This window comes from Nyctereutes procyonoides, unplaced genomic scaffold (genome assembly GCF_905146905.1).
Source record: "Nyctereutes procyonoides isolate TBG_1078 unplaced genomic scaffold, NYPRO_anot_genome, whole genome shotgun sequence".
In the NCBI taxonomy this organism is placed as follows: domain Eukaryota; kingdom Metazoa; phylum Chordata; class Mammalia; order Carnivora; family Canidae; genus Nyctereutes; species Nyctereutes procyonoides.
The window spans coordinates 23,110,194-23,137,304 of NW_026575145.1; the positions used below are offsets into that span (position 1 = coordinate 23,110,194).

The window sequence follows — 27,111 nt, forward strand, 5'->3', positions numbered from 1 at the left end:
CCAGCTTGACATCAGGAGGAAGATGCCTGGAGCACAGATGGTCCACAACCCAGATAATTAGCTTCTGAAGAAGAAACAACATCTAATAAGTCTTCTCTGAATGTAGAGTTTGGTTAGACACAGATGGGGCAGAGAACAAGCAGACCTCCTCAAAACTCTTTTTTACCACTTAAAATGTTGGTAGAGCACTGACCCACTTCCTGTAGACAACTACCTACACGTAAGACCTGCAGGGAGTAATCCAAATAAATGTTGTTGACTCTCCACCTAAAGGAAAGTCAGCATAACTCCCTACTCCTTAAGTGTGGGACACAAATGGTGACTTCCTTCCAATGAGCATAGGATGGAAGGGGGTGGGGAGAGTGTAATCTTATAATGGAGGAGCCTAATAAACACTACTTTTGCCAAGTGAGAAATGTCAACATCAATAGTCTTAAATTATGTTGATAGTATATGTTGATGTTATGAAAATGACATTTTACCTCTGTTATCTCCCTCCCCAAACCTATAATCCCAGTCAATCATGAGAAAACAAGCAGACAAATTTGAACAGATGGGCATTCTATAGTATGCCTGACCAGTACTTCTCAAAATTAGCAAGGGCATGAAAAACAAGGAACGACTGAGAAACTGAATACCCCAGGGGAGCCTAGGAGACATGGCAACTATATGTAATATGGTATCCTGGATAGGATCTTGGAACAGGAAGAGGACATTAGGTAATTAATAAGGAATTCTGAATAAACTATAGACTGATTAATAATAATGTATCAATATTGGCCCATGAATTGTAATAAATGTACCATACATGTTAAGATGTTAATAACAGGGTAGCCCTGGTGGCTCAGCAGTTTACCGCGGTCAGCCCAGGGCGGGATCCTGGAGACCTCGGATCGAGTCCCACGTCGGGCTCCCTGCATGGAGCCTGCTTCCCTCTGCCTGTGTCTCTGCCTCTCTCTCTGTGTCTCTCATGAATAAATACATAACATCTTAAAAAAAAAAAAAAGATGTTAATAACAGAGAAACCTGTGGGGAGGCAGATGGGAACTCCGCATTGTACCTGCAGTTTTTCTGTAAATCTAAAACTGTTTTAAGAAATGAAGTCTAGTAGTAATAGTTGTTGTTGTAGTAGTAATATCTGCAAAAATCAACTGAAGACTAAGATGAGACAACCCCATTAGGCTTCGTAAGCATTTTCTTCGTTGTTTGGCTTTTTGGACTTTCATCCTTCTGGAGCTCTTACATTGCACCCAGGGCTCTTATCCTAGCCACACCGTTTCCGTGTTTCCAAGGACCTTGTCCCTGACAGGCCCGGATGATGTCATTCAGTCTAGGTCACACTTTACTTCGAGGTCGCTACCTCTCTTCTGGCCATTTCCAAATCTCATCCGGTCACAACACTGTTCATCCAACTCTCTATTACACAGCGCCCCCTAGGCGTCCAGTTAATTCGGCATTTGCAAACCGAACTGATTCTCCCTCAACCCACTTTTCTTTCTTGTTTCACTCACAGAGAGGCCAGAACCGAGACTCCTCTTTCTTGTGGCTCCCTGCCTAGCAGTCCCTCAGTTCTGTCTATGCCGCTTTCTTCGGGCCTTCTGCAAAGTGTTCTCTTTCGATCCCCGCTGCCAGGCCCTCAACACCTCTGGGCTGCCTGCTTCCAGGTATTCCCTTTCTCTCCGTGTTTTTCCTTGCTTCATTCCTCTCCTTCCGTCCCACGCCTCTACAAGAACGTAGATATTTTCCCAGCCCTCCTCCAGGCAGTTCATGACTCCTCACCATGAGTGTTGTGTGCGTGCGTGCGTGCGTGCGTGTGTGTATACCTTTTGTGTCTGAGATATAGAACCTGAGGAATTAGTGGCTTAGTTGTCATAATCTATTTGTAAATACACTAAGGTGCACACAAAGCCCATTTTAAGAGCAGCAGCCATTAACTCAGTTCTCTCAGTTTAGATGGACCCGAGCAGTGACACAAGAACCATCTCTGAATTAGGTAACAGGAAAAGCTGACATAAGATGGATGCAGAACTCAACCAAAATAAGACTTGAAAAATGAAGGTGTGAAAAGTTACGAAGCAAACTTCCGAAAGTGTAAGGAAAGGGAGAGACCTAAAAGACGCTGTTTAAGGCCATGTTGCGTGAGGTGCAATAATAATAAGGAAACCACCGGTCTCACTCGAGCCAGCCAGGAGTCGAACCTGGAATCTTCTGATCCGTAGTCAGACGCGTTATCCATTGCGCCACTGGCCCGGAGACAAGCGCCTTTGGCTCAGTGATGATAGTTCAAGCTTATACTGCAGGGTTTCATGGGACGTGTAGTCCCCTAACAGAGTTCTACGAACACAGGCGCATTATGGGAGATTGAAGTTCGTCGAAAACTGGTCCCGAGATTGGAGGATCTTACGGAGCCACGTCGTACGTCACCGGTGCCTCCAGCGGATTGGCGGAAAGAGCCACTCCCCACCCCTCGGCCTCCCGCTCCGAAGCAGTGGCAGACGCTCTGGTTGTTAGGGCGACTCATTCCGCCTTCCGGGGGCTTTTCTCCGGCTTTGTGATTGGCTGCTAATATCAAGGAATCCCGGCGTGGACAGCGCGAGGGAAAAGATGGCGGCGATGGCGGTCGGAGGTGCCGGTGGGAGCCGCGTGTCCAGCGGGAGGGACCTGAACTGCGTGCCCGAAATAGCTGACACTCTGGGGGCTGTGGCCAAGCAGGGGTGAGGGTCCAGACCTCCGCAAGCGGAATGCGGGCTCCGAACTCGGGGACGAAGAGGGACAGACTAGTCATCCCCGAAAGGCAGGGGTGAGGGGGTCGGAGTGGGTAGGATGAGGGCGGGAGAAACCATTACTCCTTGGGGGAGGATGGGGAAGCCTTAGGCCCTGGAGCGTGAAACAAACAAAGAAAAACAAACAAAAAAACTTGCTGGGGCGTGTGGCCACTGAGCCCCAAAGTCAGGGGAGTTGTCAGGTAAACTCAAAAAGAGGACTACAGACCTCCAGGGCCCTGGAGAGCGGGATGATAGTCTGAGAATGGGAGAGAGTGTTAGGGGCTAGGGAGAGAAGAGGAACCTTGGGGGGGGGGAAGCATGGGCGGTACTGAGGCAAATCTGGATGTGACAGTCTTGGAAAACCGGTGACAACAGAGTAGAAAAGCCACTTGGCGTGGATTTTTATCTTTTTTTCTTTTCCATGCTTGTGTTTTGGGGAGAAACTGAGGCACAGTGCAGCGGAAGTAACATGCCCTAAGGCAGGCTGAACTCAGCAGTCCAGTCGGGTGACTGATGGCAGCAGAAAGGGTTGTGCAGAATTGAGATAGCCTAATCCAGTTGCTTGGATCTCTGGGCACTGCTGCTCTCTTTACATGACGATTCTGGGTCTGTCGCGGTTGTAGGTTTGATTTCCTCTGCATGCCTGTCTTCCACCCGCGTTTCAAGAGGGAGTTCACTCAGGAACCTGCTAAGAATCGGCCGGGCCCCCAGACACGATCAGACCTACTGCTGTCAGGAAGGGGTAGGGACCATGCCATATGCCCCTTAATTATTAGAGGCAATAACAACTTCTGCTTTAACAGTGCCCTCATTCTCCTTCTTTCCTGACTTGGATATATTGATTAGTCCTGGGACATAGAGAACTCTTGTTTTCTCTTTGCTTACCTGCTAAAAAGCCTTACTCTATTCTGCATCAGGCTATCCCACATCTGTGATAGAAAAAGTCTTTGTTTCTCATCTCTACTCTCTATTCCCTGTTAAGAATTAGAAATTGAACAAGTAAAGTGCTGAACCTCATATAGTTTTGTCTTTCTTGGATGGGGGGAGTGCAGACTGGAATACGCTAATTGTGGGAAAGCTTTCTCCATGGATTCGTCCAGACTCAAAAGTGGAGAAGATCCGCAGGAACTCTGAGGCGGTAAGACTTTGACTTCTCCACTGGATCTTTCTAGAGATCAGGTCCATAACCTAGCTGGGTGCAGAGAGCAGTTTTTTTCCTCCCATAACTTAGTAAATCTAATATAATGCAATTAAACCTATTTGGGTTGCTAACTCTTAATGACTTCTTGATCTCCATTTCCAGGCAATGTTACAGGAGCTGAATTTTGGGGCATATTTGGGTCTTCCAGCTTTCCTGTTGCCCCTAAATCAGGAGGATAACACAAACTTGGCCAGGGTTTTGACCAACCACATCCACACTGGCCACCACTCGTCTATGGTATGGCTTGAGGGCTTCATTTCCTGCTGAATATTATGGTAGTCAAGCTGTGCTAGGTACCTTCTTGTTCCTAGCCATTCAGTAAACGGTGCACTTGGCAGAACTGAAATGTCAGTACTGGCTACCACCATCTAAAAGTGGTAAGCAGAGGGTTAGAAAACATAGAATGTACAATTATTTCTAGAAACTTATGGCTGCAATAAAGGACAGGGCAGATATTTACATATGGATATACACAAGATAAGTTTATATGTACATATAATCTGAACTTGGGAAAAACATATAAAAGGGTTAACTTGCAATCTGGATCAAGATAATTGAAGGAAGCTTTCTGGACCTAATGAGTTCAAAATAGAGTTCTAAATAGGGTACTTGTTCACATGCAGTTCTGGATGCGGGTACCCTTGGTGGCTCCAGAGGACCTGAGAGATGATATAATTGAGAATGCACCAAGTACACATACAGAGGAGTATAGTGGAGAGGAGAAGACATGGATGTGGTATGTCTCCTTTTGCTGCCATACAGGGCAAAGGGTACGGGGAGGGGAAGTATAGGGTAGAGCCTGTTGTGTGTGTGGGGGTCTTCTCCAGCTATGGCGATTGGTGGGCATATGTATTTGACTGTTTGTTTTTTGTTTTTTGTTTTTCTGTATTTCACCCTGAACAGGTGGCACAACTTCAGGACCTTGTGTGACTATAGCAAGAGGATTGCAGTAGGTAAGTCTACAAGGGTCCTGGGATAGGTTTCCCTTCTCTGACCTCCTGTGAATAAGAATCAGGGGTTTCAGAGATGCCAGATGAAGTGTGTGCATTTTTGATAACGGTGTACTTCAGGTGACTTTACAGTTTGAGATATTACTTTATCAATTTTTATAAAAATGCAGAATTTTATTTTTTAAAAAAGCTATGTTGTTAGCACACAGAACACTTCATTGTTGTTTTGGGGCAAGGCCATATGTCACTAATAGAATATCTCCAAAGCTAGATTGATACTGGGAGGGATGGCGGGGAGCACCGTTCTAGTTTTGAAAAACTTCCTCTTGGTTCCCAGGAGGAGGGATTCCTTGATATTGACAAAACATTAGGCACTTTGGCATAGATGCCTTAGAAAAACTAAAATTCATTTTTTACGTCCTCCTCTTCCTCTCCACCTTCAACATGGACTTGACTCCCTTAAACCCAGAGACCTGTTGGAACCTGACCCCAAAACATGGTTGCCAGTATATCAGGCAATATGGACTTTGCAGTGTCACCATGGAGATGGCATCCTTCAAGAGTTCCCTTTTTAGCTTGTGAATCTTCAGATTGATAATTCTGTCATTCCCATTTGATTTCCTGAAAGTCAGGGTTGGCTTGTGAAAAGTTGTTAGCAATAGCATGCTAAAGGTGAACTATCAACTCTCATTCGAAACTTTACCTATTCAGAGCATCACACTGTGTTTTATAGTAGCTCTCTGATTTTAGTGGTCCATTGAAGAAGGGAGTTTGAAAGTTGTTGTATACTGTTTAGGATTATCTGCCCACATCCTGCCTGAAACACTATGATTGCTTTTGAAAAGTATCTTTAATAAAGCTGGATATAGTTAAAAAAGAGAAGAATCAGGAGTTTCATGTATACTTGGCTGCTGGGCAGTTTTCTCTCTGCCTCATTCTGCCTTGCTCTTAGGGAGTAAACAGATCTTGCACAAAAAAAGCAAGGAAAGCCTTTTTGCCTAGCAGTAGGTAACTGGTCTTTCTTTTTCCTTGTGTAGCTCTTGAAATTGGGGCTGACCTCCCATCTAATCATGTCATTGATCGTTGGCTTGGGGAGCCCATCAAAGCAGCCATTCTCCCCACCAGCATTTTCCTGACCAATAAGAAGGGGTTTCCTGTTCTTTCTAAGATGCACCAGAGGCTGATCTTCCGGCTTCTCAAGGTGGGTGGTAGAAGGGTTCAAAAGGTATTCCAGCTAATCCTCTTGCCTTACTCACATATGTATGATGCTTTTTTTCCTGTGGGCCTGATTCTTTTCCTCTCTGGTTTCTGGAGAGCAATTTTAGCAAAGTTGGAGGTCTTGAGAACAAAAGAGGCAAATGGCAGTAGGTGTCCCAGAAACATTTCAGAAGGAACCAGATCTCATGAGAAGTTTGCAGGTTTCATTTAAGATGTTAAAGTGGGAATCCCTTGGGTGGCTCAGCAGTTGAGTGCCTGCCTTCCGCCCAGGGCATGATCCTGGGGTCCGGGGATCAAGTCCCGCATCGGGCTCCTTGCATGGAGCCTGCTTCTCCCTCTGCCTGTGTCTCTGCCTCTCTCTCTGTGTGTCTTTCATGAATAAATAAATAAAATTAAAAAAAAAAAAAGATGTTAAAGTGATGGGATGCCTGAATGGCTCAGTGATTGAGTGTCTGTCTTCAGCTCAGGATGTGATCCCAGGTCCAGGGATCGAGTCCCACATCAGGCTCCCTGTGAGGAGCCTGCTTCTCCATCTGCCTATGTCTCTGCCTCTCTCACTCTCTGTCTCTCATGAATAAATAAATTAAATCTTAAAAAAAAAAAAAAAAAAGATGTTATAGTGAGGATCCATGGGCCTGTTTGAGCCAGGATTAAGCTCATACAACATAGGAGGGCTTTATGAGTTTATTGAAGCATCATGCTATTTTGTTGGTACCTGGAGGGATTATTGAACTGGAAAACTGCTAGGCCAGGGCTTATTTTATGCTAGGGCTCTTTGGCCATAAACCATAACAATATTCCAGAATCTTGGTTCGAGAACTGCGTCTGATGGTCTGACCTCTCTCACAGTTGGAAGTGCAGTTCATCATCACAGGCACCAACCACCACTCAGAGAAGGAGTTCTGCTCTTATCTCCAGTACCTGGAATACCTGAGCCAGAACCGCCCTCCACCCAATGCCTATGAACTCTTTGCCAAGGGCTATGAAGACTATCTGCAGTCTCCACTCCAGGTCGGTCTACAGTGCAGCGAGAGGGAGCTGTAGGAGAAATGGCTTTGGCAGTAGGTGCCCTAACATCCTATCAAAGCTCAGGAGGCAGTGGGAAAGTTTTTGGTATGCTGGTGCTTTGCCCCTGCCAGAAACTGGCTGGCTAACTTTGCCTTTTTCCTCTCCTTCGTCAGCCACTGATGGACAATCTGGAATCTCAGACTTATGAAGTGTTTGAAAAGGACCCTATCAAATATTCTCAATATCAGCAGGTATAATGTGGGTCTAGGTTAAGTACAGGGCCAGGAAGACCTTGGTGAAGGTGGGATTGGAGCCACAAGGTCTTTTCTCCTTCCCTCCCCAGGCCATCTATAAATGTCTGTTAGATCGAGTGCCAGATGAGGAGAAGGATACCAATATCCAGTGAGTGCTCTTCCCAGAGATATGCATGATGACTTCGTTATCTGCCAAGTCAGCTTCACCCTTCCCCTTTCTCTCTTAGGGTGCTAATGGTGCTGGGAGCAGGCCGGGGTCCCCTGGTGAACGCTTCCCTGCGGGCAGCCAAGCAGGCTGACCGGCGGATAAAGCTGTATGCTGTGGAGAAGAATCCAAATGCTGTGGTGACGTGAGTAGCAACCTCCTTGTTGGGAAGTTTTATCTACAGTGCCAGTTTTTTTTATTAGTGTCCTCACTTGCATCATCTTTATTTTAGGCTAGAGAACTGGCAATTTGAAGAATGGGGAAGCCAGGTGACAGTAGTCTCATCGGACATGCGGGAATGGGTGGCTCCAGAGAAGGCAGACATCATCGTCAGTGAGCTTCTAGGCTCCTTCGCTGACAATGAACTGTCACCTGAGTGCCTGGATGGAGCCCAACACTTCCTAAAAGGTGCCTCCAGGCTGGGATGTACCAGCTTAAGGGGAATGGATTATCAGCTAGGAAGGCTGTGGCGGTTGAGAGTGCGGGTACAGCAGCCTTGGAGGAGGTTGCAAAGTTTAGGGGAAGGTGGGTGGGACTTGGGTCAGTGCCTTTAGCAAATGCAATAATCTTTCTGAACCTCAGCGTTCTGTAAAATTTTACATCTGTAAAAATGAGAGGAGTGGACTAGATTAGAGATTCTTAGTCTGAGATCTGTGGACTCCCTATACTGACATGATACATACCTTGGGCTTAGCTTTCATCCAGATCTCTAAGAGCTCTAAGACCCCAGAGAAGAACCATTAGATCAGAATATCTTAGGGTTTTTTTCCAGTTTTAATCTTGTGTGTCTCTGTAAGTTAACCTAGAAGTAGAATCTCCCGTGACAGGGGTTGGAAGTAGGTTGGCCTGGGAATGTGACAACATTGAGCTACCTGGGTCTGTTTTGGGGGTTGTTTTGTTTTGTTTTTCTTTTCAATTTTTATTTTAAGTAGGCTTCATGCCCAACGTGGGGCTTGAACGTACGACCCTGAGGTCAAGAGTTGTACATTTCACCAGCTTAGCAACTTAACTAGCCAGGTGCCCCTGCCTGGGTCTATTTGATGTGGGAGCTTTAAACCTTCGGTTAGACATACCATTTTCATCTCTTCGGAACTTATATGATCCTCCTGCTCTGCAGATGATGGTGTGAGCATCCCTGGGGAGTACACCTCTTTTCTGGCTCCCATCTCCTCCTCTAAGTTATACAATGAGGTCAGAGCCTGTCGAGAAAAGGATCGAGACCCTGAGGTAAAAAGCCACTCTCTTCTGGAGAGCTCTTTTCTTTTTAGTCCTCTTTTTTTTTTTTTTCTATATTAGCATCAACTGTTTGCTTCCACTGGAGAAAATGAAGAGGTGAAGGAAGAGATGGGGATGTGGGAAAGTGACTGAAGTGAAAAAGTGAAAATATTTTTATCCTTTTCTTTTTATTTTTTTAATTTTTTAAAAATTTTTATTTTTATCCTTTTCTGTGTCCTGGACGCCCAGGCTTCTTTACCTGGGGGAGTAGATGTCTTGCCTATCTGCTTCAGCTCTTGCTCGGTCTCTTGGGACAGGCCCAGTTCGAGATGCCTTATGTGGTGCGGCTGCACAACTTCCACCAGTTGTCTGCGCCCCAGCCCTGTTTCACCTTCAGCCATCCCAATAGAGGTGGGTTCCTGTGTGGCTGTCCTCTTGACTGGATGGCTGAAAGCTTACTTTGTGGTTTCTTCTTTTGCGATCCTGGGTCTACTCTCTCTAAGCTGCCCTTGCTAGTTCTTGTTCTTGCTTTACCAAGTTGTCTAGAGCTTCTAGTCCCTTGTCATCCACACAACTCCTCCCTAACAGATCCTATGATTGACAACAACCGCTACTGCACCTTGGAGTTTCCCGTGGAGGTGAATACAGTGCTACATGGCTTTGCAGGCTACTTTGAGACTGTGCTTTATCAGGACATCACCCTAAGTGAGTATCTTTTTTTTTTTTAATATATATTTTTTTAATTTACTTATGATAGTCACAGAGAGAGAGAGAGAGAGGCAGAGACACAGGCAGAGGGAGAAGCAGGCTCCATACACCGGGAGCCCGATGTGGGATTTGATCCTGGGTCTCCAGGATCGCGCCCTGGGCCAAAGACAGGCGCCAAACTGCTGTGCCACCCAGGGATCCCCCTAAGTGAGTATCTGGGGCCGAGGATGGCACGCTATGAGTATGTTATCTGGGCAACTTATGTAGATGTTTCATTTAGAGTCACAGGGAGCCTAGGAATCAGTGAGTGTGGATCTTAGATTACTTGTTTCTCTGTTCACAGAAGACACTCCCCTCAATCCAGGCAAAAAGAAGAGTCACAGAGACCTCAGTTTTTTTCATTATTTTTTTCACACAGGTATCCGTCCAGAAACTCACTCTCCTGGGATGTTCTCATGGTTTCCCATCCTCTTCCCCATCAAGGTAGGAATCACCTTTCTTTCTTTCTTTTTTTTTTTTTTTTTAATTTTATTTATTTATTTATTTATTTATTTATTTATTTATTTATTTATTTATTTATTATTTATTTATTTGAGACCTAGAGAGGCAGACACAGGCAGAGGGAGAAGCAGGCTCCATGCAGGGAGCCCGATGCGAGACTCGATCCTGGGACTCCAGAATCATGCCCTGGGCCAAAGGCAGCGGCTCAACCTCTGAGCCACCCAGGAGTCCCAGGAATCACCTTTCAGACTCAGTGGGTTAAGGTGTCACTTTTGCCATTGGTGTTCTGCCCCTTTCCTATTCTCAAGATGATGCTTGACTATGACCCATGTTCTGCTCCCACATACTCGTGGATCTGTTACAGGTGTTGAGATGTTTTTATTGCCTTTCTCCTTGGCTTTCCCACATTTCCTCTGTCTATTCTTCTGTCCAATCTCTACCTTGAGCAAGAGTCATCTTTTAATCTGATCATAATTCTGTACTGCTTAAAACCTTTCAACGACTTTGGGGCTCCTGGGTGGTCCAGTCAATTAAGTGTCTGACTCTTGGTTTTGTCTGAGATTGGGATTTCAGGGTCCTGAAATTGAGCCAAATGCTGGTGTTGGGTTCTGTGCTAAGCGTGGAGTCACTTGGAATTCTCTCTCCCTCTCCCTGTCCTTCCAGCTTGTGTGTCTCTCTCAAATAAATAAATCTTTAAAAAAGGAAAAAACCTTTAGTGACTTCTTACTGCCTTCAGGATAAAGATTTAACATTGTAAGACTCGGTATAATCTAGTTTTAGCTTGTCTCTTCAGCTACTATCTCCTTGATTACATTGTGTCACCCCTGTGGACCTTGTTTTTTTTTTTTTTTTTTTTTTTTTTAATTGAACTATAATGAACAGTGTTCTATTAGTTTCAGGTATACAACATAATAATTCAGCATATCTGTACATTACTCAGTACTCATCAGGATTCTAATACAGTCTTCTTTCCTGCCTCAGGTTTTCACACTTTTCTCCTTTGCCTGGAAAGTTCTTTGTTCATCTCTTCACCCAGCTAACTTATCTTCCTGGTCCCCTTAAACATTCCTCTTGTCTGATAACTTTCCCTGACCAACAGAACTAGGTTCGAGTTCCCTCTCTTAGGTGCTCTTGTAGTGCATATCCTCTGCATGTTCATGGCCCTCATCACACTTTTGATTTTCTGTTCAATGTCTGATTGTGAAGTTCTGATTATTCATTCTGAAAGACTTCAAATAAACTTCATGAGGATTGGAATGTCAGGTTTTATCCTTTTCTCTCCACGCTTAGCTCAGTGGTATATTGCAATATACAGTTCGTTAGTTCTACCTTAAACTTCTCTGTCTTTCTTCTTGCAGCAGCCCATTACAGTACGTGAAGGCCAGACCATCTGTGTGCGTTTCTGGCGATGCAGCAATTCCAAGAAGGTGTGGTATGAGTGGGCTGTGACAGCACCAGTCTGTTCTGCTATTCATAACCCCACAGGCCGCTCATACACCATTGGCCTCTAGCCCTGCCTACAATGTTCAGAGCCTTGGAATCAGCTTAAAGTTCCGCTCCTGAAGCACAGAGAGTGCAGTACATCTGTGGGCTGTGATTCCCCTTGCCCATCAGAGCGGAGCATTTCAGTCTGCTTTCCTGCCTTACAGCAAGGTGGGCAAAGGATGAGAATTAATTGCAGGGCTCAGGCCACCAACCTGTAAAGACTTCAGGCCAGGGAGGGAGGAATTTGTGCTGGATCTGAAGTTACTCCAACAGGCACTCAGCCTCAAGTACTCCCTGGAATAGCCCTGAGAACATGTGGATTAAACACATTTTCATCCCTTTCCCTGCCCATCTCTGTTTCTGTTTTGATGGTTTTGTGTGGGAGGAAATACAAATAAAGTGAAGTTATCAGCCTTTTCCTGCTCCAACTCTGTTGCCCTGCGCCTTTGCTTTCTTACACCTTACTTAAACCTAGGCATATTCAGATCTGTGCTTTTATCCAAGACCCAAAGGATCTTTGTTCCGTATATAGGAAGCTTAATGGCCACTCTTGGACTCCTGGGTGTAGGTCTTTGGGACCAGCTGCAAAGAGGTCCATTAAGATCTGTGATTAGGCTTTTCTCTGGGGAGAAAAGATTGCCCTCGTGGAGAAAGATGGTAGTATTGAGTGAAGCCAGCTTCCCTTCTGCTTTCCTGAGCTGCTGCACTGCCAGCTACCTCTTGGGAGGAAAACTGGAAGCCATTCAGGCACCTCCAACAAGAAGCCACCTATTTTATTTGAATAAAGTCACAAGGTTAGAGTTTGAAGTTGTAAGAGTGCCAATTCTCCATTTTATACAGGAGGAATTTGAAACTGACAGAAAGATATATAATATTCAAATCAAGACTGGAACACAGATCCTCTAACTCTGTGGCTCTCTCAATGATCTAACCAGCTATGTTTCTGTCAGCTAATATATTGGGCAACTAAAGTGTGAGGATTCTGGATCCCCTTGGAACGTGAGAGTGGACATCAGTTCCTTCTCTTTCTGGTTAGAGGGCTGAGTATTGCTGTACCCAAGGAGTCACCTGAGAAACTTCCAGGTTTACTTTTGCAGTGCGAAGTGTGTAGCTGTGCTCGCTCCGGCAGCACATACACTAAAAATAGGGAAGTGTGTAGCTGCGGGACCAGGCAATAACCACAAGACAGTGTGAAATTAGACAAACGTGACAACACTTGTGTTTTCCCGGGTCCAAGCACCGAGGGTAAGAGGACATAGTTGGGAGGGCTGCGTGGCCAGCACACGCTCAGAAGGGGAAAGTCCAGCCCAACATCCCTCCCGGCGGCGTGAAACAAATGCAAGCGCTCTCCGCGAAGCTGTCGCGGTGGAGTACGGCACGTGACCCTTTTGGGAAAGTAGCAAAGAAGTCCATTGTACCTCCTCGTCACCTGGAGCTCGGGAGGGAGGCAGGAGGGTCCTTGCTGGTTCTTTGCCCGCCTTCTCCGCCTTCCGCAAGTCATCTAGCCAATGGGAGAGCGATGGGCGGCCGCTTTTAGGACGCTTCCGCTCTCCGAGAGGCTAGCCAATCGAGGGGAACTTAATGGTTGCTAAGAGACGTTTGAGCTTGGCTCCACCCATGCTTAGGGTTTTGGCCAATGAAAATCTGTACTTTGGACTGTTGCCGCGAAACCAGGGAGATTAGTTCCACCGCCTGAATGTCTCGGCGCCTGCGCAGATTGGGGAAAGTTCTGGAAGACCGCGGAGCTGCCGCCATTTTGCGGGAAGACTAGCAGCTCTGGCTGCGGTGCTTCTTCTACTGCTGAGACTCTGGAAAATAGCCGTGCTTCGCGCCCTCAACACACCCAAAGGAACGGCGGAAACCGGGGACCCCCCTGCGGGGACCCGGAACTGGTGAGAAACCCCGAAACCCGGTCCCCCGCGACGTCACCAATGCGTGACGTTGCCGCACGGCGCCTCCCCTTGACGTCACAGGCAGAAAATGGCGTCAAGAGCCGAATCAGGCAAACTTTTAACAAGATATTTTTGCTTACTTCGGTCTGGAAGTGTTCGCCACCTCAGTGTAGCGAACTGTAGCCCGCCGGCATGATTTTAGGGATCGGTACCCTCTTGGCTCTCTCTCTTAGGGATGATGTTGTCCCAAGGATCCCAGTGACCGCTCTTTCCAGGTCCCAGCCCTGACTTTCGGGGTCGCCGGTACCGGGGCGCGGGCGTGCAGGGAGCATCGACCCACCGCGGTTTGAGAGGGCTCGCAGGATCGGTTTTCAGCTCTTAGTGCCACCACTCAGAGAGGTGAGGGAACTCTGTGAGAGATTACTCAGTCTTCAGTCTCCGGAAGGCTCGTGGTCACTGTGTTGGTCTCTGGGCTTTTCCCTGGTCCCGTTTTTTTGACCACACGTTCTTTGGCGGTACAGTATAGTTAGGCCACATAGCAGGTTTTAGCATTGGGACATTGGCCCTCGCAGAGATGGTGCCAATCATTACTTACAGGACCGCTTTTTAAACGTGTAGCCTTGGCTTGTTGCACAGCACGGGGATTGTTTTACCTTTCTCACTGTTCCTGTTCCAAATTAAGCTGCCTTCAGTTTGGAGATGTTTCTGCCCAGCTGCCTGGACGCATCACCCTGTGGGACTCAGCGTGGTGAATTTTGCCTGAACTGAGCGGACAGTGGTTCTTCACTGTCCTTTGTCCCTTTAGCAGTGAGGCCTAAGTGCTTGCTGGGGTCTTGACTGTGCGATGACAAAGTCCAGGCACTTGCATTCATTGTGGGCCTCCCACAATGGAGTTTTTGGAGCCAGGGGTGGAAGTAGGCTCTATAGTGTTTTAATGGGTGGGGTTGATGGACTTTGACCCGTAATTTAGGACATAGGAAGAGTTTGAAAACTACCAATTTGAAAATACATAGTATTTGGGACTTGAAAAGATATGCCAAACCCAGTGAGATTTCAAGTTTCAAAGTGTGCTCGTGTTATGTATGTTGGTGCTTTATTTTTTTTTTTTAATTTTTATTTATTTATGATAGTCACAGAGAGAGAGAGAGGGAGGCAGAGACACAGGCAGAGGGAGAAGCAGGCTCCATGCACCGGAAGCCCGACGTGGGATTCGATCCCGGGTCTCCAGGATCGCGCCCTGGGCCAAAGGCAGGCGCCAAACCGCTGCGCCACCCAGGGATCCCTATGTTGGTGCTTTAAATAGATTCATTCATTTCTGAGTACCTGAGTGAAAAGTTTTCTTTGTAGGTGGTGTCACAAGAACTGTCAACTTAAGTGAAAGTTCTTGTGTATGTGTTAAGTTACTCCTACCCTATACTAGCAGTCAACAAAGAGCAGTTATTGAAATCAGAAGCATTTCGTTTGGTGAGGAAAAAGCAGATTTTAAAAAATAAAAAGGAGCTAGCTGTATGACTTGGCACCTGGCTGGCTCAGTTGAAGAGTGTACCACTCTTGACTTTGGAATTGCAAATTCTAGCCCCACAGTGAGTGTAGAGATTATTTAAATAAAGAAATACTTTTAATTCTCTTAGGAAGGACGTTAGGTTTGAGGAGAATAACTACCATGACTTCAAGTGCTTTAATGAAACCTCAGATGGGAGGCCTTCTGGCCAAGCGTCTGCGATTTCATATTGTTGGAGCCTTCGCTGTATCCCTGCGGGTTGCAGCTTTTTATAAGTTTGCTGTGGCTGAACCAAGAAAGAAGGCATACGCAGATTTCTACAGAAATTATGATTCCATGAAAGGTTTTGAGGAGATGAAGAAGGCTGGTATCTTTCAGAGTGCAAAGTGAATGTGGAATATAAAGAATTCCTTTGGGTTGCGTTTAATTGAAGCTTGACTGTCCTGTGTTCCTGAGCTATGAAACACGAGCACTGGGTTATGGAATAGTTTCTCTTAATAAACAACTAAAAAATAAAATAAAGAAATACTCTTAGAGAAAGAAATAAAGAAAACTTTGTATAGACTTGGCAGCCATTATGACTAGAAATAATGGAAATGATAGATTGAAACCTCTTATTTATTTTATTTTATTTTTTCTAAGATTTCTTATTTATTGGGGCAGCCCCGGTGGCTCAGCGGTTTAGCCCCGCCTTCAGCCGGGGGAGTGATCCTGGAGACCCTGGAACGAATCACTGCTGCCAGGCTCCCTGCATGGAGCCTGCTCCCTCTGCCTCTCTCTCTGTGTCTCTCATGAGAGAGACAGTAGAGTTTAAGACATTAGACTTCAAATAAATATTTATTTATTTATTCATGAGAGACTCTGGGACTAACTGGTGACGGACACCACGATTCACGTAGAGATTACGTAAAAATAGAATCTTTAAAAAACCCAAAACTAGACATCTTGGTATGCTGTGTATTCTTCTTTTTGAAATTTCCTTTGGGGCTGAGTTATAAAGCACAGGAGAGGTGACTGATAGAATTGATGAGACATTAGACTTTGAGGCAGGAGACCTTAATCAGGAGTCAGCTCTTCGATTTAAGCTTTGAGACTCTAGGTAGTTTACAAAACCTCAGTTTTTTCATTGTGCATTGGACCTGATAACTGCTTGTAGCATGTATTACCTTTGACTGTTATAGAAATATATCATGTTAATTATAATAAGTAGTTGAGTTCACTGCTTTTTTTTGTTGATGCTTAAGATTTTATATTTGGGGGCAGTCCCGGTGGCGCTGCGGTTTGGCGCCGCCTGCAGCCCCGGGGTGTGATCCTGGAGACCCCAGATCGAGTCCCACGTGGGGCTCCCTGCATGGAGCCTGCTTCTCCCTCTGCCTGTGTCTCTGCCTCTCTCTATGTCTATGAATAAATAAATAAAATCTTTAAAAAAAAAAAGATTTTATATTTGGGGTGACTGAGTGGCACTCAGGTTAAGCATCTGCCTTCAGCTCAAGTCATGATCCCAGAGTCCTGGGATCAGCCTGCATCAGGCTCCCTGCTCAGCGGGGAGTATGCTCCTCCCTCTCCCTCTGCCTGCTGCTCCCCAGGTCTGTGCACTCTCTTTCTGTGTCAAATAAATAAATAAAAATCTTTGATTAAAAAAAGATTTTAAAGTACTCTCTACGCTCAAAAATGGGCTGGATGGGATCCCTGGGTAGTTTAGCGGTTTAGCGCCTGCTTTCAGCCCAGGGCGTGATCCTGGGGTCCTGGGATCAAGTCCCACATCAGGCTCCAATCAGAGCCTGCTTCTCCCTCTGCCTGTGTCTCTTCCTCTCTCTCTCTCTCTCTCTCTCTCTCTCTCTCTCTCTGTCTCTCTGTCTCTCATGAATAAATAAATAAATAAATAAATAAAATCTTAAAAAAAAAAATGGGGCTGGAACTCAAAACCACGGGATCAAGAGTTGCAAGCTCCACTGACTGAGCCAGCCAGGCACCCCAGGTTCACTGGTTCTTAGACACTCCTATTTGATTTTGATGTGGTTTCTATTTTAAGTCTTAAATTTGGCTCCAAGTAATTTTTGTTTTACTCTTTCCGAGAATCTTGTTTCTGTAACAGGCTTAGTTCGGTGCCTAGCAATATCAGGTACTATGGGAATGATAAGTCATATTTTTACAGGACTTATTTTATGTTAGTTATTACTTTTATACTCCTCTTTTATTCTTTTTTTTTTCTCTCCTCTTTTATTCTTAAATCACCAAAATAGGCTATGGGCTCTGAGCACAACAAGGACAAACCACACCATTGGATGATGGATCAGCTGTGTGTTTTTTTGTTTTTTATGAGAGACACAGAGAGAGGCAGAGAGGCAGAGACATAGGCAGAGGGAGAAGCAGGCTCCATGCAGTGACCCCGATGTGGGACTCAATCCCGGGACCCCAGGATCATGCTCTGGGCTGAAGGCAGACATCAACCACTGAGCCACCCAGGTGTACCTGGATCAGCTCTTTCAAAGAGGACAAAGCTGGGGTGTCTGGGTGGCTCAGTCTGTTAAACGTCTGCCTTTGGCTCAGGTCATGATCCCAAAGTGCTGGAGTCAAGCCCTCAGTCAGGCTACCTGTCCTCCCTGCTCATGCTTTCTTTGTTGCAATCTGTCACTCTCTCAAAGTCTTTTAAAAAAATAAAGAGGACAAAGCTCTTGTGGATATGGAAAGTCTGATTGTGACCAGCCTCCTTTGCACAGAAGTTCTTCAGATTAGTTGGAGTTGTTTTTATTTATTGAGGTATTGAGGTATTTGTTTATTGAGCTTTATTGCAGTATAATTTGCATAAAATAAACTTATGTACATTAAAGTGTATAATTTGATGGGTTTTGATATTTAAACGCCCATGAAACCATCACACCCCGAAAGTTTCTTCTGCCCTTTTGTGATTTTTTTCCTCTTAGCCTCTCCCCACCTCTTCATATCCCTAGGCAACCAGTGATCTGCTTTCTGCTTTCTACAGGTTTGTGTTTCCTAGAATTTTTTCCTATAAATGGAAGCACAAAAAGTTTATACTTTTTTTTTGTTTTATTTCTTTCACTCAGCATAATTATTTTGAGATTCATGCATGTTCTGTATATTGATAATTCCAGACCAATATTCTGTTGATTTTGTTTGATATCATCTGTTTTTTTATTTGACAGGCATTTACCAAACTTGGTAAAGATGATTGCTAGGTGTGAAAACTTGAGGGAGGCATGAAGTCTTACTCTGCCTGCCTAGACAGATTTCAAAGTGGAATTGATTAAGCCTGTCTGAATCATTATCTTTGAGTTACCTGAATTCTATTTGGTATTGTATGGGACATGTTTAACGATGAGTCCCTTAATTATTGATGTTTGGGTGGGGGGTATGGGGAAGAGCTTAGGGCAGGTCTGCATTCTGGTGTTGTTTTGTCTTGTTCCTAATTTTTTAGTCTTGCATCTTTACTTTTTTATTGGGAATATGTGCTCATTTCAGTGATTTAAGTTTAAACCAATTATTTATTTATTTTTTAATTAATTAATTTATTTATTTATGACAGTCACAGAGAGAGAGAGGCAGAGACACAGGCAGGGGAAGAAGCAGGCTCCATGCACTGTGAGCCCAACGTGGGACTCGATCCCGGGTCTCCAGGATCGCGCCCCGGGCCAAAGGCAGGCGCCAAACCACTGCGCCACCCAGGGATCCCTAAACCAATTATTTATACAGAATTTTGAATTGTAGAATGGAGACCTAGTGTCCATTGTCAAGTGAATAGTAATTTTGAGTGCCAACACTTTCTTTTCACAGGACAGGGTCTGTATTGTATTTTGTTTCTATCTAGATATTCTTTCTTTCTTTCTTTCTTTCTTTCTTTCTTTCTTTCTTTCTTTCTTTTTTTTTAAAATTTTTTTTTTTATTTATTTATGATAGTCACAGAGAGAGAGAGAGAGGCGGAGACACAGGCAGAGAGAGAAGCAAGCTCCATGCACCGGGAGCCCGATGTGGGATTCGATCCCGGGTCTCCAGGATCGCGCCCCGGGCCAAAGGCAGGCGCCAAACCGCTGCGCCACCCAGGGATCCCTCTTTCTTTCTTTCTTTCTTTCTTTCTTTCTTTCTTTCTTTCTTTCTTTCTTTCTTTCTTTCTTTCCTTCCTTCCTTCCTTCCTTCCTTCCTTCCTTCCTTCCTTCCTTCCTTCCTTCCTTCCTTCCTTCCTTCCTTCCTTCCTTCCTTCCTTCCTTCCTTCCTTTCTTTCTTTCGATTTTATTTATTCAAGACAGAGAGAGAGAAGCAGAGGCAGAGGGAGAAGCAGGCTCCATGCAGGGAGCCCTGCATGGGACCCGATCCCGGGGCCCCAGGACCACACCCCCAGCTGAAGGCAGCGCCAAACTGCTGGGCCATCGGGGCTGCCCAGATATTTTCTTTCTAGACACTTGACCTTTTCTAAGCCAGAGCAAAACACGTTCAGATTTAAAATGTGCAAAAATAAATGTAGAGTAAGCAACTGCCTGGAAGATCCCTTTGGAATTCAAGAATTCTGAAATCTGTTTCTTGGAGAAGGAAGGGATGTGGGGTGCCAAAGGGGCAGAAAAATAGGTTCTTATATATCCATGTTCTCTCCTCAGATCTGTTATGATGGCGTCCGATGACTTTGATATAGTGATTGAGGCCATGCTGGAGGCTCCTTATAAAAAGGAGGAGGTAATATTCCCCATCTAACTCCTGGAATTGGGTTAGTTAAGAAGAAGCAGTTATAGATCATCAGTTTCAACATTTTGTAAATCCTTTTTTCCTGCTTACTTATTATTTATTGTGTATCGTTGCTACTCATAAAAGTTATAGTTTTTTTTTTTAATTTTTTTTTTTTTTTTTTAATGATAGTCACACATTGAGAGAGAGAGAGAGGCAGAGACATAGGCAGAGGGAGAAGCAGGCTCCATGCACCAGGAGCCCGACGTGGGATTCGATCCCGGGTCTCCAGGATCGCGCCCTGGGCCAAAGGCAGGCGCCAAACCGCTGCGCCACCCAGGGATCCCAAGTTATAGTTTTTTAGTAAGCCTCACTCTCCAGGCTCTAATCCTAAAGGCATGCTGGCAGAGAGGGTCCCAAAGCTGAGGGGTGGGGGTGGAAGAAGGTTTGGGGGGTGCAGAATGTTCTAGGAATAAGTGCTTTGCTCATAGCTATCAGTGACACAGTAGAAAGTCAGTGTATCTTAGACCTAAGTAATTCTCACTCTCCTGGGGAATAGATGTCAGTGGAACCAATGTCGGGTAGCTAAAGTTTTGACATCAAAATCTGTCACTCTGATCTTTTCTTTTCAGGTAGTTTCCTCCGTTCTGTTATTCTCTTTGTTAGGAGACCCAGGTGGTCAGGAACAGGCTGGATAATTGCGAGCTTTGATTTCATAAGCTTTCTTCTCTGTCCACTTCTGTTCTTTTGTTGCCCAATGGAACATGTGCGTCTGCCACCTTGTACCCTCTGACATCTTTCCTGGCAAACCTCTCAGGATGAACAGCAAAGGAAAGAGGTTAAAAAAGATGGCCCTGCCAACACCAGCACGAGCACCATGATGAGCACCAGTGGTGGTGGCACCAGTGGGAGCAGCGCTGGTGGGGACTCAAGCAAGTGAGTGTGGCATAAAGAGATGGGCTGGCAACTTGGGCAAGGGAGGCAACTGTGTCCATCGGAGAAATGGCCAAAATAGGGAGGCAGTTGCTTATAAGACTGCTCATTTTTAATGCTGGGTCCTGGGAATCATGGTGACTTGGTTTAATGGTCTTCTGGTCTTCACATTCCAGCATAGACTTGTGGATCTGTTCTAGCATCATTGTTTCTGTTGAATAAAATAGTGAGGGGCTCCTGATTTGAAAGCAACTGCTTTTACTGGGCTTTGGCAGGGGGTGAGGTGGGAAATGGCCACTTTAGATGCCACACAGCATTCAGGGCTGTGTGCAAGTTGGTGTTGCTGTGAACTCCTGCCAGCTCATCCTAGGCTCTTTGGTCTTTTACTGCTCTTCCACCCGGGTCTTTCCGTCATTCCTTTTCCTTGGGGGAAAGCATAAAACCTCCTTAGTAATCAGGATTTTTCCCCTTCTTCACAGGAAGAAGAGGAGTCGGAGCCATAGTAAAAGCAGGGACAGGAAGCGCAGGTCAGTCAATAATGCTGGGGGCCCTTGGGTTTTGAGGATCACTACAAAGGGAAAGAGGAACTAGAAGAGGTTGGTTTGTCCTGTAGTGAACTCAGTAGTGGCCTCTACTTGTAGTCGTAGTCGAGACCGGGACCGGCATAGGCGGAGAAGCAGCCGAAGCCGAAGTCGAGACCGGCAGCGTCGCCACCGCAGCCGGAGCTGGGACCGGCGGCACAGCAGTGAGTCACGCAGTCGAGACCGGCGGCGTGAGGACCGCGTGCGCTACCGGAGCCCGCCACTTGCCACTGGGTACCACCTTTTGCTAATACAACAGCTTTCACGTGGTAGTCTGGGTAAAACCGCTGTGCAGTGGTTCCTACATGCAGGTGCTTCCAGCCTGATGTGATGGGCAGGAGGGAGACCTTGTTACTTACAGGGGTGGTCTTGAGAATTTTACTTACAGGGGTGGTCTTGAGAATTCCCATGTGAGCTGAGGTGCCGGCATCTGGTCATCTCACGATGGAAGACTGAGCCTCAAGCCAACATGAGTGAAGTTGGATGACAGGATTTTCTGTTTGTTCTCTGTTCTGTAGGCGCAGGTATGCACACAGTAAGAGTCCCCATTTCAGAGAGAAGAGCCCCGTCAGGTGAGTTCATGATGAACGCTCTTCTAGACCATGAGGTATGAATAGAAAGCCGTTTGAGCCAGAATATAGGAACATATAGTACCTGAGGAGGTAGCTAGAGAACAGTGACTGTGTTTTGGGAGCGGGTGTCTGAAGTTGTGCTCACTCTCTAGGGAGCCAATTGATAATCTGAGTCCTGAGGAGCGTGATGCCCGCACAGTTTTCTGTATGCAGCTAGCTGCCCGCATTCGGCCTCGAGACCTGGAGGACTTTTTCTCTGCTGTCGGCAAGGTAACCTCCCTGACGTTAGTTTTCTTCCATGTACCCTATTTTCCATCCATCCTCCTTTATGCCCAACTCAGGATTTCCTTCTTGCGGGATTAGGTTCGTGATGTCCGAATCATCTCAGATCGGAACTCCCGTCGTTCTAAGGGCATCGCATATGTGGAATTCTGTGAAATCCAGTCTGTGCCCCTGGCCATTGGGCTAACTGGGCAGCGGCTGCTAGGAGTGCCCATCATTGTCCAGGCTTCGCAGGTGAGCAGGTTGCAAAACTGACATGAGAATATGGGCTTGAAGGGAGGAGGTGTGGGATGTGACTCATCAATTTTTTCTTGCTCAGGCTGAGAAAAACCGGCTGGCAGCCATGGCCAACAACCTGCAGAAGGGCAGTAGTGGACCAATGCGCCTTTATGTGGGTTCCCTACACTTCAATATCACTGAGGACATGCTCCGGGGCATTTTTGAGCCTTTTGGCAAAGTGAGTAGAAAGTGATGGAAACCTCAAAGGGAATTGGAAAAAGTGGGGAGGGTAAGTGTACCTCTTCATTCTGTCTGACCACGATTAACCATCGTGATGGCAGCATCCATCAGAACAAACGTATGGGTCTATGCGGGGAAAGTTAGACTCCATCTTTGCATTCAGTGTTCAGTACACCAATGAGTCAGGCACCATAAAATCAAATAACAGGGCTCATACTAAGGTAAGGTTAGTCAGAAAAGGTGTTTTGGAAGGAAGTTGCCTTTGTCTCTTTTTTAAAAGATGTGGAGGACAGCCCAGGTGGCTCAGCGGTTTAGCGCCTGCCTTCGGCCTAGGGCATGATCCTGGACTCCCAGGATTGAGTCCCACATCGGGCTTCCTGGATGGAGCCTGTGTCTCCCTCTGCCAGTGTTGTGTCTCTGCCTCTCTCTGTGTGTGTCTCTCATGGATAAATAAATAAAATCTGGGGATCCCTGGGTGGCTCAGCGGTTTGGCACCTGCCTTTGGCCCAGGGCGCGATCCTGGAGTCCCGGGATTGAGTCCCATGTCGGGCTTCCGGCATGGAGCCTGCTTCTCCCTCCTCCTGTGTCTCTGCCTCTCTCTCTCTCTCTCTCTCTCTCTCTCGCTCTCTCTATTTATCATAAATAAATCCTTAAATAAATAAATAAACAAAATCTTAAGAAAAAACTAAATTCTTAAACAAATAAATAAAATATAAAAAAATAAAAAGATGTGGAGATTTGTAATTGATTGGCTTCAGAGTTAGGGGTAGAACAGTCAGGCAGGAAAGGTCAAGAGTATGAGTTAGCCAAAGATTGTTAATAATTTCTCTCTCTCTCTACAGATTGATAATATTGTCTTGATGAAGGACTCAGATACAGGCCGTTCTAAAGGTTATGGTTTCATTACGGTGAGTCTCTGGTCTTTAACTCTGGAATTTCAGTGTGGGTTTGTCCACCTGTCTGATTTTGCATCTTAGCTTCATCCTCCTCCTTTAGGAACTTTCTAAATGACCTATAAGGGATCCCTGGGTGGCTCAGCAGTTTGGCCCCTGCCTTTGGCCCAGGGCGCGATCCTGGGGTCCCAGGATTGAGTCCCGCGTCAGTCTCCCTGCATGGAGCCTGCTCCTCCCTCTGCCTGCGTCTCTGTCTTTCTCTATCTCTATGTCCATCATGAATTAAAAAAAAAAAAAATCTTATTAAAAAAAAATGACCCATAAGCCCTGGTGCCTGCAGCTTGGCCTAGCCTTCTGCCCCTTGAGATGTGAGTGCATTGCTTGAGATCTTGACTTTGCTTCTACACACTGTTAGTGGCCCTGATATGGGGGTGTCCTGGAGGTCAACCAGCTTCCCTGGTCCTGCAGCGTGCTCTTTCGGTAATAGAAATGATTTCAGGCTACAGCTAGGAAGTTAGGGACATGAGGGAGGTTAGGTGTGGGCTTTTATAGACATGCTTCATGGAATTGGTATGTTTTCATGATACGAGGGAGTAGAGATTTTTTTTTTCTGGCACTACTCAGTTTCTCCACTGAGAAGTATCTTTATATTCAGAGACCACTATAGGGAAAATAGCGAGAATGTCTTACCTTTTCCTAACACTCCCAAGAGAATTGCTTCCAGTTCCCATAACTGGTTCTTCTAGCCCTGTGTGACTCCAGGCTGAGTGTCTTATAGAAGCTGATATTTTCTGGGTTCAGTCCAGGCAGCATACACCCCCACAGTTGCCTACAGGGCAGAGGGGAGGTAGGTTGTGTTTGACCAGGGGTATTGATCACTTCAGAAGTATCCAGTGAAGGCAGGCCACCTATACCACCTGCTTAGGAATTGTCAGTACCATGTGCCAGGCCCTAGGGCAGGGGCTACCAGAGGAAACAAAGCCAGCTCTGGTGTTCATGGTGGCAAGAACCTCTTGTAACTCCTTGTGTGACTCGGATGCAGAAAAGCTTTTGTGAGGCCTTTTTGCTCTTGTGTTGCTGCTTTTTTTGTCAACACCCTTGAGACTTCAACAGCAGTCTGGAATCTTCTCTATACGCGGCTGCTCTGGTGCTGCTGGACAGTAGAGCTCTCTGTGATCAACAGCACTGGTATAGGCATAGGGGTGGGGTGCGGTCTTGCTCTCCATTCCAGGGTGCACTCCCTCCTACCACTGGGCTCTGGGGTTTCAGATTCCTACTTTTTGACTGAGAATTGAAATTGATCAGTCCTAAGGGTGTAAATAAAAGCCCAGGAATCTTGACTTTCAGCCTGTCGTACTTCCATTTATATGCTCACTTGTGAAGCAGCTTATAAGTGTAGGCCACCCTAAAGATAACAGACTTTTTGCCTTTGTTGGGTTCTTAGTGGAGCTGGAAGTTTGCCATTGAGTCCGTTGGAAAAGGTTCTTGTCACATGATCATTTTGGAGGGATGAGGCTCTTAGGTCACACTCCCTAAGACAATAATTTGTGCCACAGCGAGCATGCAATTTTCCTGGGATAGCAAGACTAGGCAGTGGTAGTGGAGGTTGGAGAGCATGTCTGTGGCCAGTAAGTGACTGATAATGGCCTGTGTTTCTTGTAGTTCTCAGACTCCGAGTGTGCCCGGCGGGCCTTGGAACAGCTGAATGGCTTTGAGCTTGCTGGTCGACCTATGAGAGTTGGCCATGTGACTGAGCGACTGGATGGTGGCACAGATATCACTTTTCCGGATGGGGACCAGGAGCTGGATCTGGGATCGGCAGGTGGACGTCTGCAGCTCATGGCCAAATTGGCAGAAGGTGGAGAGAGTTTCTCTGTAGAGTGAAGAGTGTGGGGTTGAGTTTTAGATCCGAGATTGGGACTTAACACCAACTTTACTTTCCCTTTTAGGCTCTGGAATCCAGCTGCCTACCACAGCTGCAGCTGCTGCTGCCGCAGCCCAAGCTGCTGCCGCCTTGCAACTAAATGGGACAGTTCCCTTGGGGGGCCTGAACCCTGCGGCTCTGACTGGTAGGCTTGGACTTGGGAGAGGGAGGAAGGGTTGGAGCCCGGAAAGAAGGAATGATCTGTGCTCAGTAACTCACTGTGCCTCTCCTCTCTCTCTCTCTCTTCTCTCCCTCTCTCTCTCCCTCTCTCTCACAGCTCTGAGCCCAGCACTGAACCTCGCTTCCCAGGCAATTGCCTCCCAGTGCTTCCAGCTTTCCAGCCTCTTCACCCCTCAGACCATGTGAGTCTCAGGGGCTGGCTCAGTTAAGTCACTGGTTACTTTCTTTCCTGTGGCTTTCCGTTTACCTCTTCTCCTTGCCATAGGTAAATCAGTGGCGCAGTACACTGCCTCCCTGTGCCTCTGGGTCCTGCCACTCCCTTCTCCACATCTACCCTTACATGGCCCCTTCTCCATTTTATGGACCAAGCCATCCTGAAGGCGTGGACATTGACTCTGCGGGAATTTGGGGCCACCCTTAGACTCAAGAAGAGCTCCTGCCCAGGGCCCATTGGGACTGGACTCCGCTGAGCAAAGCCACTAGTCGAAGAGGACAGAATCTGCACCTGCATTGAGCACCTGTCTCTCCTCATATGTCATCTCCTGGGATGACCTTCATTGCTCTTCCCAACCACCTCTTAGTGATTCCTTGATTCCTCCCCCATTGGGAAGGCCATAGGGCATTAATTGAAGGAACTAACTTCTCTCCTTTTCCTGTACCTCTACCCTACAGTCTGTTGAGGGAAACCCTTAAGACCTCTGGTGTAAGAGGACTTTGGAGTTTGGGGGGTGAGCCATGAAGGTGCTGGCTTGTTGCTGCACAGGCCCTGGAAGATGGTGTGGACATGCACATTGTGAAGCCTGCCTTAGGCCTCAGCTTGGGGCCAGAACTGCTACTGTGGGCTCAGCATCTTGCTGGGAGGTGTGGGAATCATCTGTCCTGCCAGGCATTTTGGGTGTCTTCGGAGCATTCAGGAGTTTAGTGAAAGGTGGGGTACCTTTCCATTATATGTTCCATCTTCCTTTGTATAGTTGTCTTTCCTCCCATGTCCTTCCTGTGGCCCAGGGTGGGAGGATGGAGAGGAGGCTGCTACTCTGCTATTTCCCATGTGCCTCTACCATGGGCTCAACCCCAGCTGTGAAAGCTGCTCCTGTCCCCTACCTGGGCACATGTGAGCCCTCTTCACTGGATTTTATACCCTTGTGTCTGTGTATATAAGATATATATGTATATGTATGTATGTGTATCTGTGTGTACACACATACATATATATGTATAAACTTTGTATAAATGGCAAGCTCCACTGTTTTTGGCAGCTGCTGCCCATATGTATGTGGTCTCGGTCAGTTGGTGTGTTTGATGTTAATAACTTCTCATGAGCCAAAACCGTGAATGGTTCTAGGGATATAAAACATTTATAATGCCTTTGTATTTTGTCCCTTCAATTTTACTTTATCTAACCTTCTCTAGAAATTAAAATGGACAAAAGGCACACACTTGGATAGAGTTCCCCATCTGTCTGCATTATACACTCGGCCCCGTGGGTTTCCTCCATATGTCTTCATCTTAACTATTTCCTTTTTTTCCTCCCTCTCCTCCCCCCATCTTAAATTTATTTCCAAACCTACCGTGCCCACTGGGCGCACCACCAGGCTGGACTCTGCCTAAGGACAGATCTTGTCTTTCCACCAGATGGCACTGTGACAGTAGCACATTCTGCACCCTCAGCTAGAGGTGTTTTGTGATCTTGAGGAGCTTAAGTACCAAAGAAAC

The 27,111-nt window shown here is 46.3% G+C and overlaps 2 protein-coding genes and 1 non-coding gene across 7 annotated transcripts; 2 read left to right on the forward strand and 1 right to left on the reverse strand.

Moving 5' to 3' along the window:
- Window positions 1–2,177: 2,177 nt before the first annotated feature.
- TRNAR-ACG (transfer RNA arginine (anticodon ACG)) lies at window positions 2,178–2,250 on the reverse strand. Its single transcript has one exon. It is a non-coding gene; the product is annotated as a tRNA-Arg (tRNA).
- A 244-nt stretch (window positions 2,251–2,494) lies between these two features.
- On the forward strand, window positions 2,495–11,924 carry PRMT5 (protein arginine methyltransferase 5). Of its 2 annotated transcripts, none has more exons than XM_055309350.1 (17): window positions 2,495–2,714; window positions 3,389–3,507; window positions 3,818–3,903; window positions 4,069–4,203; window positions 4,590–4,702; window positions 4,870–4,919; window positions 5,954–6,117; window positions 6,984–7,145; window positions 7,316–7,393; window positions 7,486–7,544; window positions 7,624–7,746; window positions 7,834–8,009; window positions 8,719–8,828; window positions 9,134–9,227; window positions 9,405–9,521; window positions 9,943–10,007; window positions 11,384–11,924. In XM_055309350.1, the coding sequence occupies exons 1-17, from the start codon at window positions 2,605–2,607 to the stop codon at window positions 11,534–11,536; spliced, it is 1,914 nt and encodes a 637-aa protein (XP_055165325.1). In that variant the 5' UTR covers window positions 2,495–2,604; the 3' UTR covers window positions 11,537–11,924. The 2 variants fall into 2 exon arrangements, with proteins under 2 accessions (XP_055165325.1, XP_055165326.1); XM_055309351.1 differs by having other exon boundaries at window positions 2,678–2,800.
- A 1,297-nt stretch (window positions 11,925–13,221) lies between these two features.
- RBM23 (RNA binding motif protein 23) lies at window positions 13,222–26,767 on the forward strand. 4 transcript variants are annotated; one of them, XM_055309340.1, is made up of 15 exons: window positions 13,222–13,402; window positions 13,636–13,801; window positions 19,511–19,586; window positions 20,392–20,510; window positions 20,987–21,034; window positions 21,149–21,322; window positions 21,607–21,660; window positions 21,813–21,930; window positions 22,024–22,176; window positions 22,262–22,399; window positions 23,244–23,309; window positions 24,957–25,152; window positions 25,244–25,363; window positions 25,496–25,580; window positions 25,664–26,767. In XM_055309340.1, exons 3-15 carry the CDS (start codon window positions 19,518–19,520, stop codon window positions 25,665–25,667), a joined length of 1,344 nt encoding a protein of 447 aa, XP_055165315.1. In that variant the 5' UTR covers window positions 13,222–13,402; window positions 13,636–13,801; window positions 19,511–19,517; the 3' UTR covers window positions 25,668–26,767. The 4 variants fall into 4 exon arrangements, with proteins under 4 accessions (XP_055165315.1, XP_055165314.1, XP_055165313.1 ...); XM_055309339.1 differs by having other exon boundaries at window positions 13,678–13,801; XM_055309338.1 differs by lacking the exon at window positions 13,636–13,801.
- The last annotated feature ends 344 nt before the right edge of the window (window positions 26,768–27,111 follow it).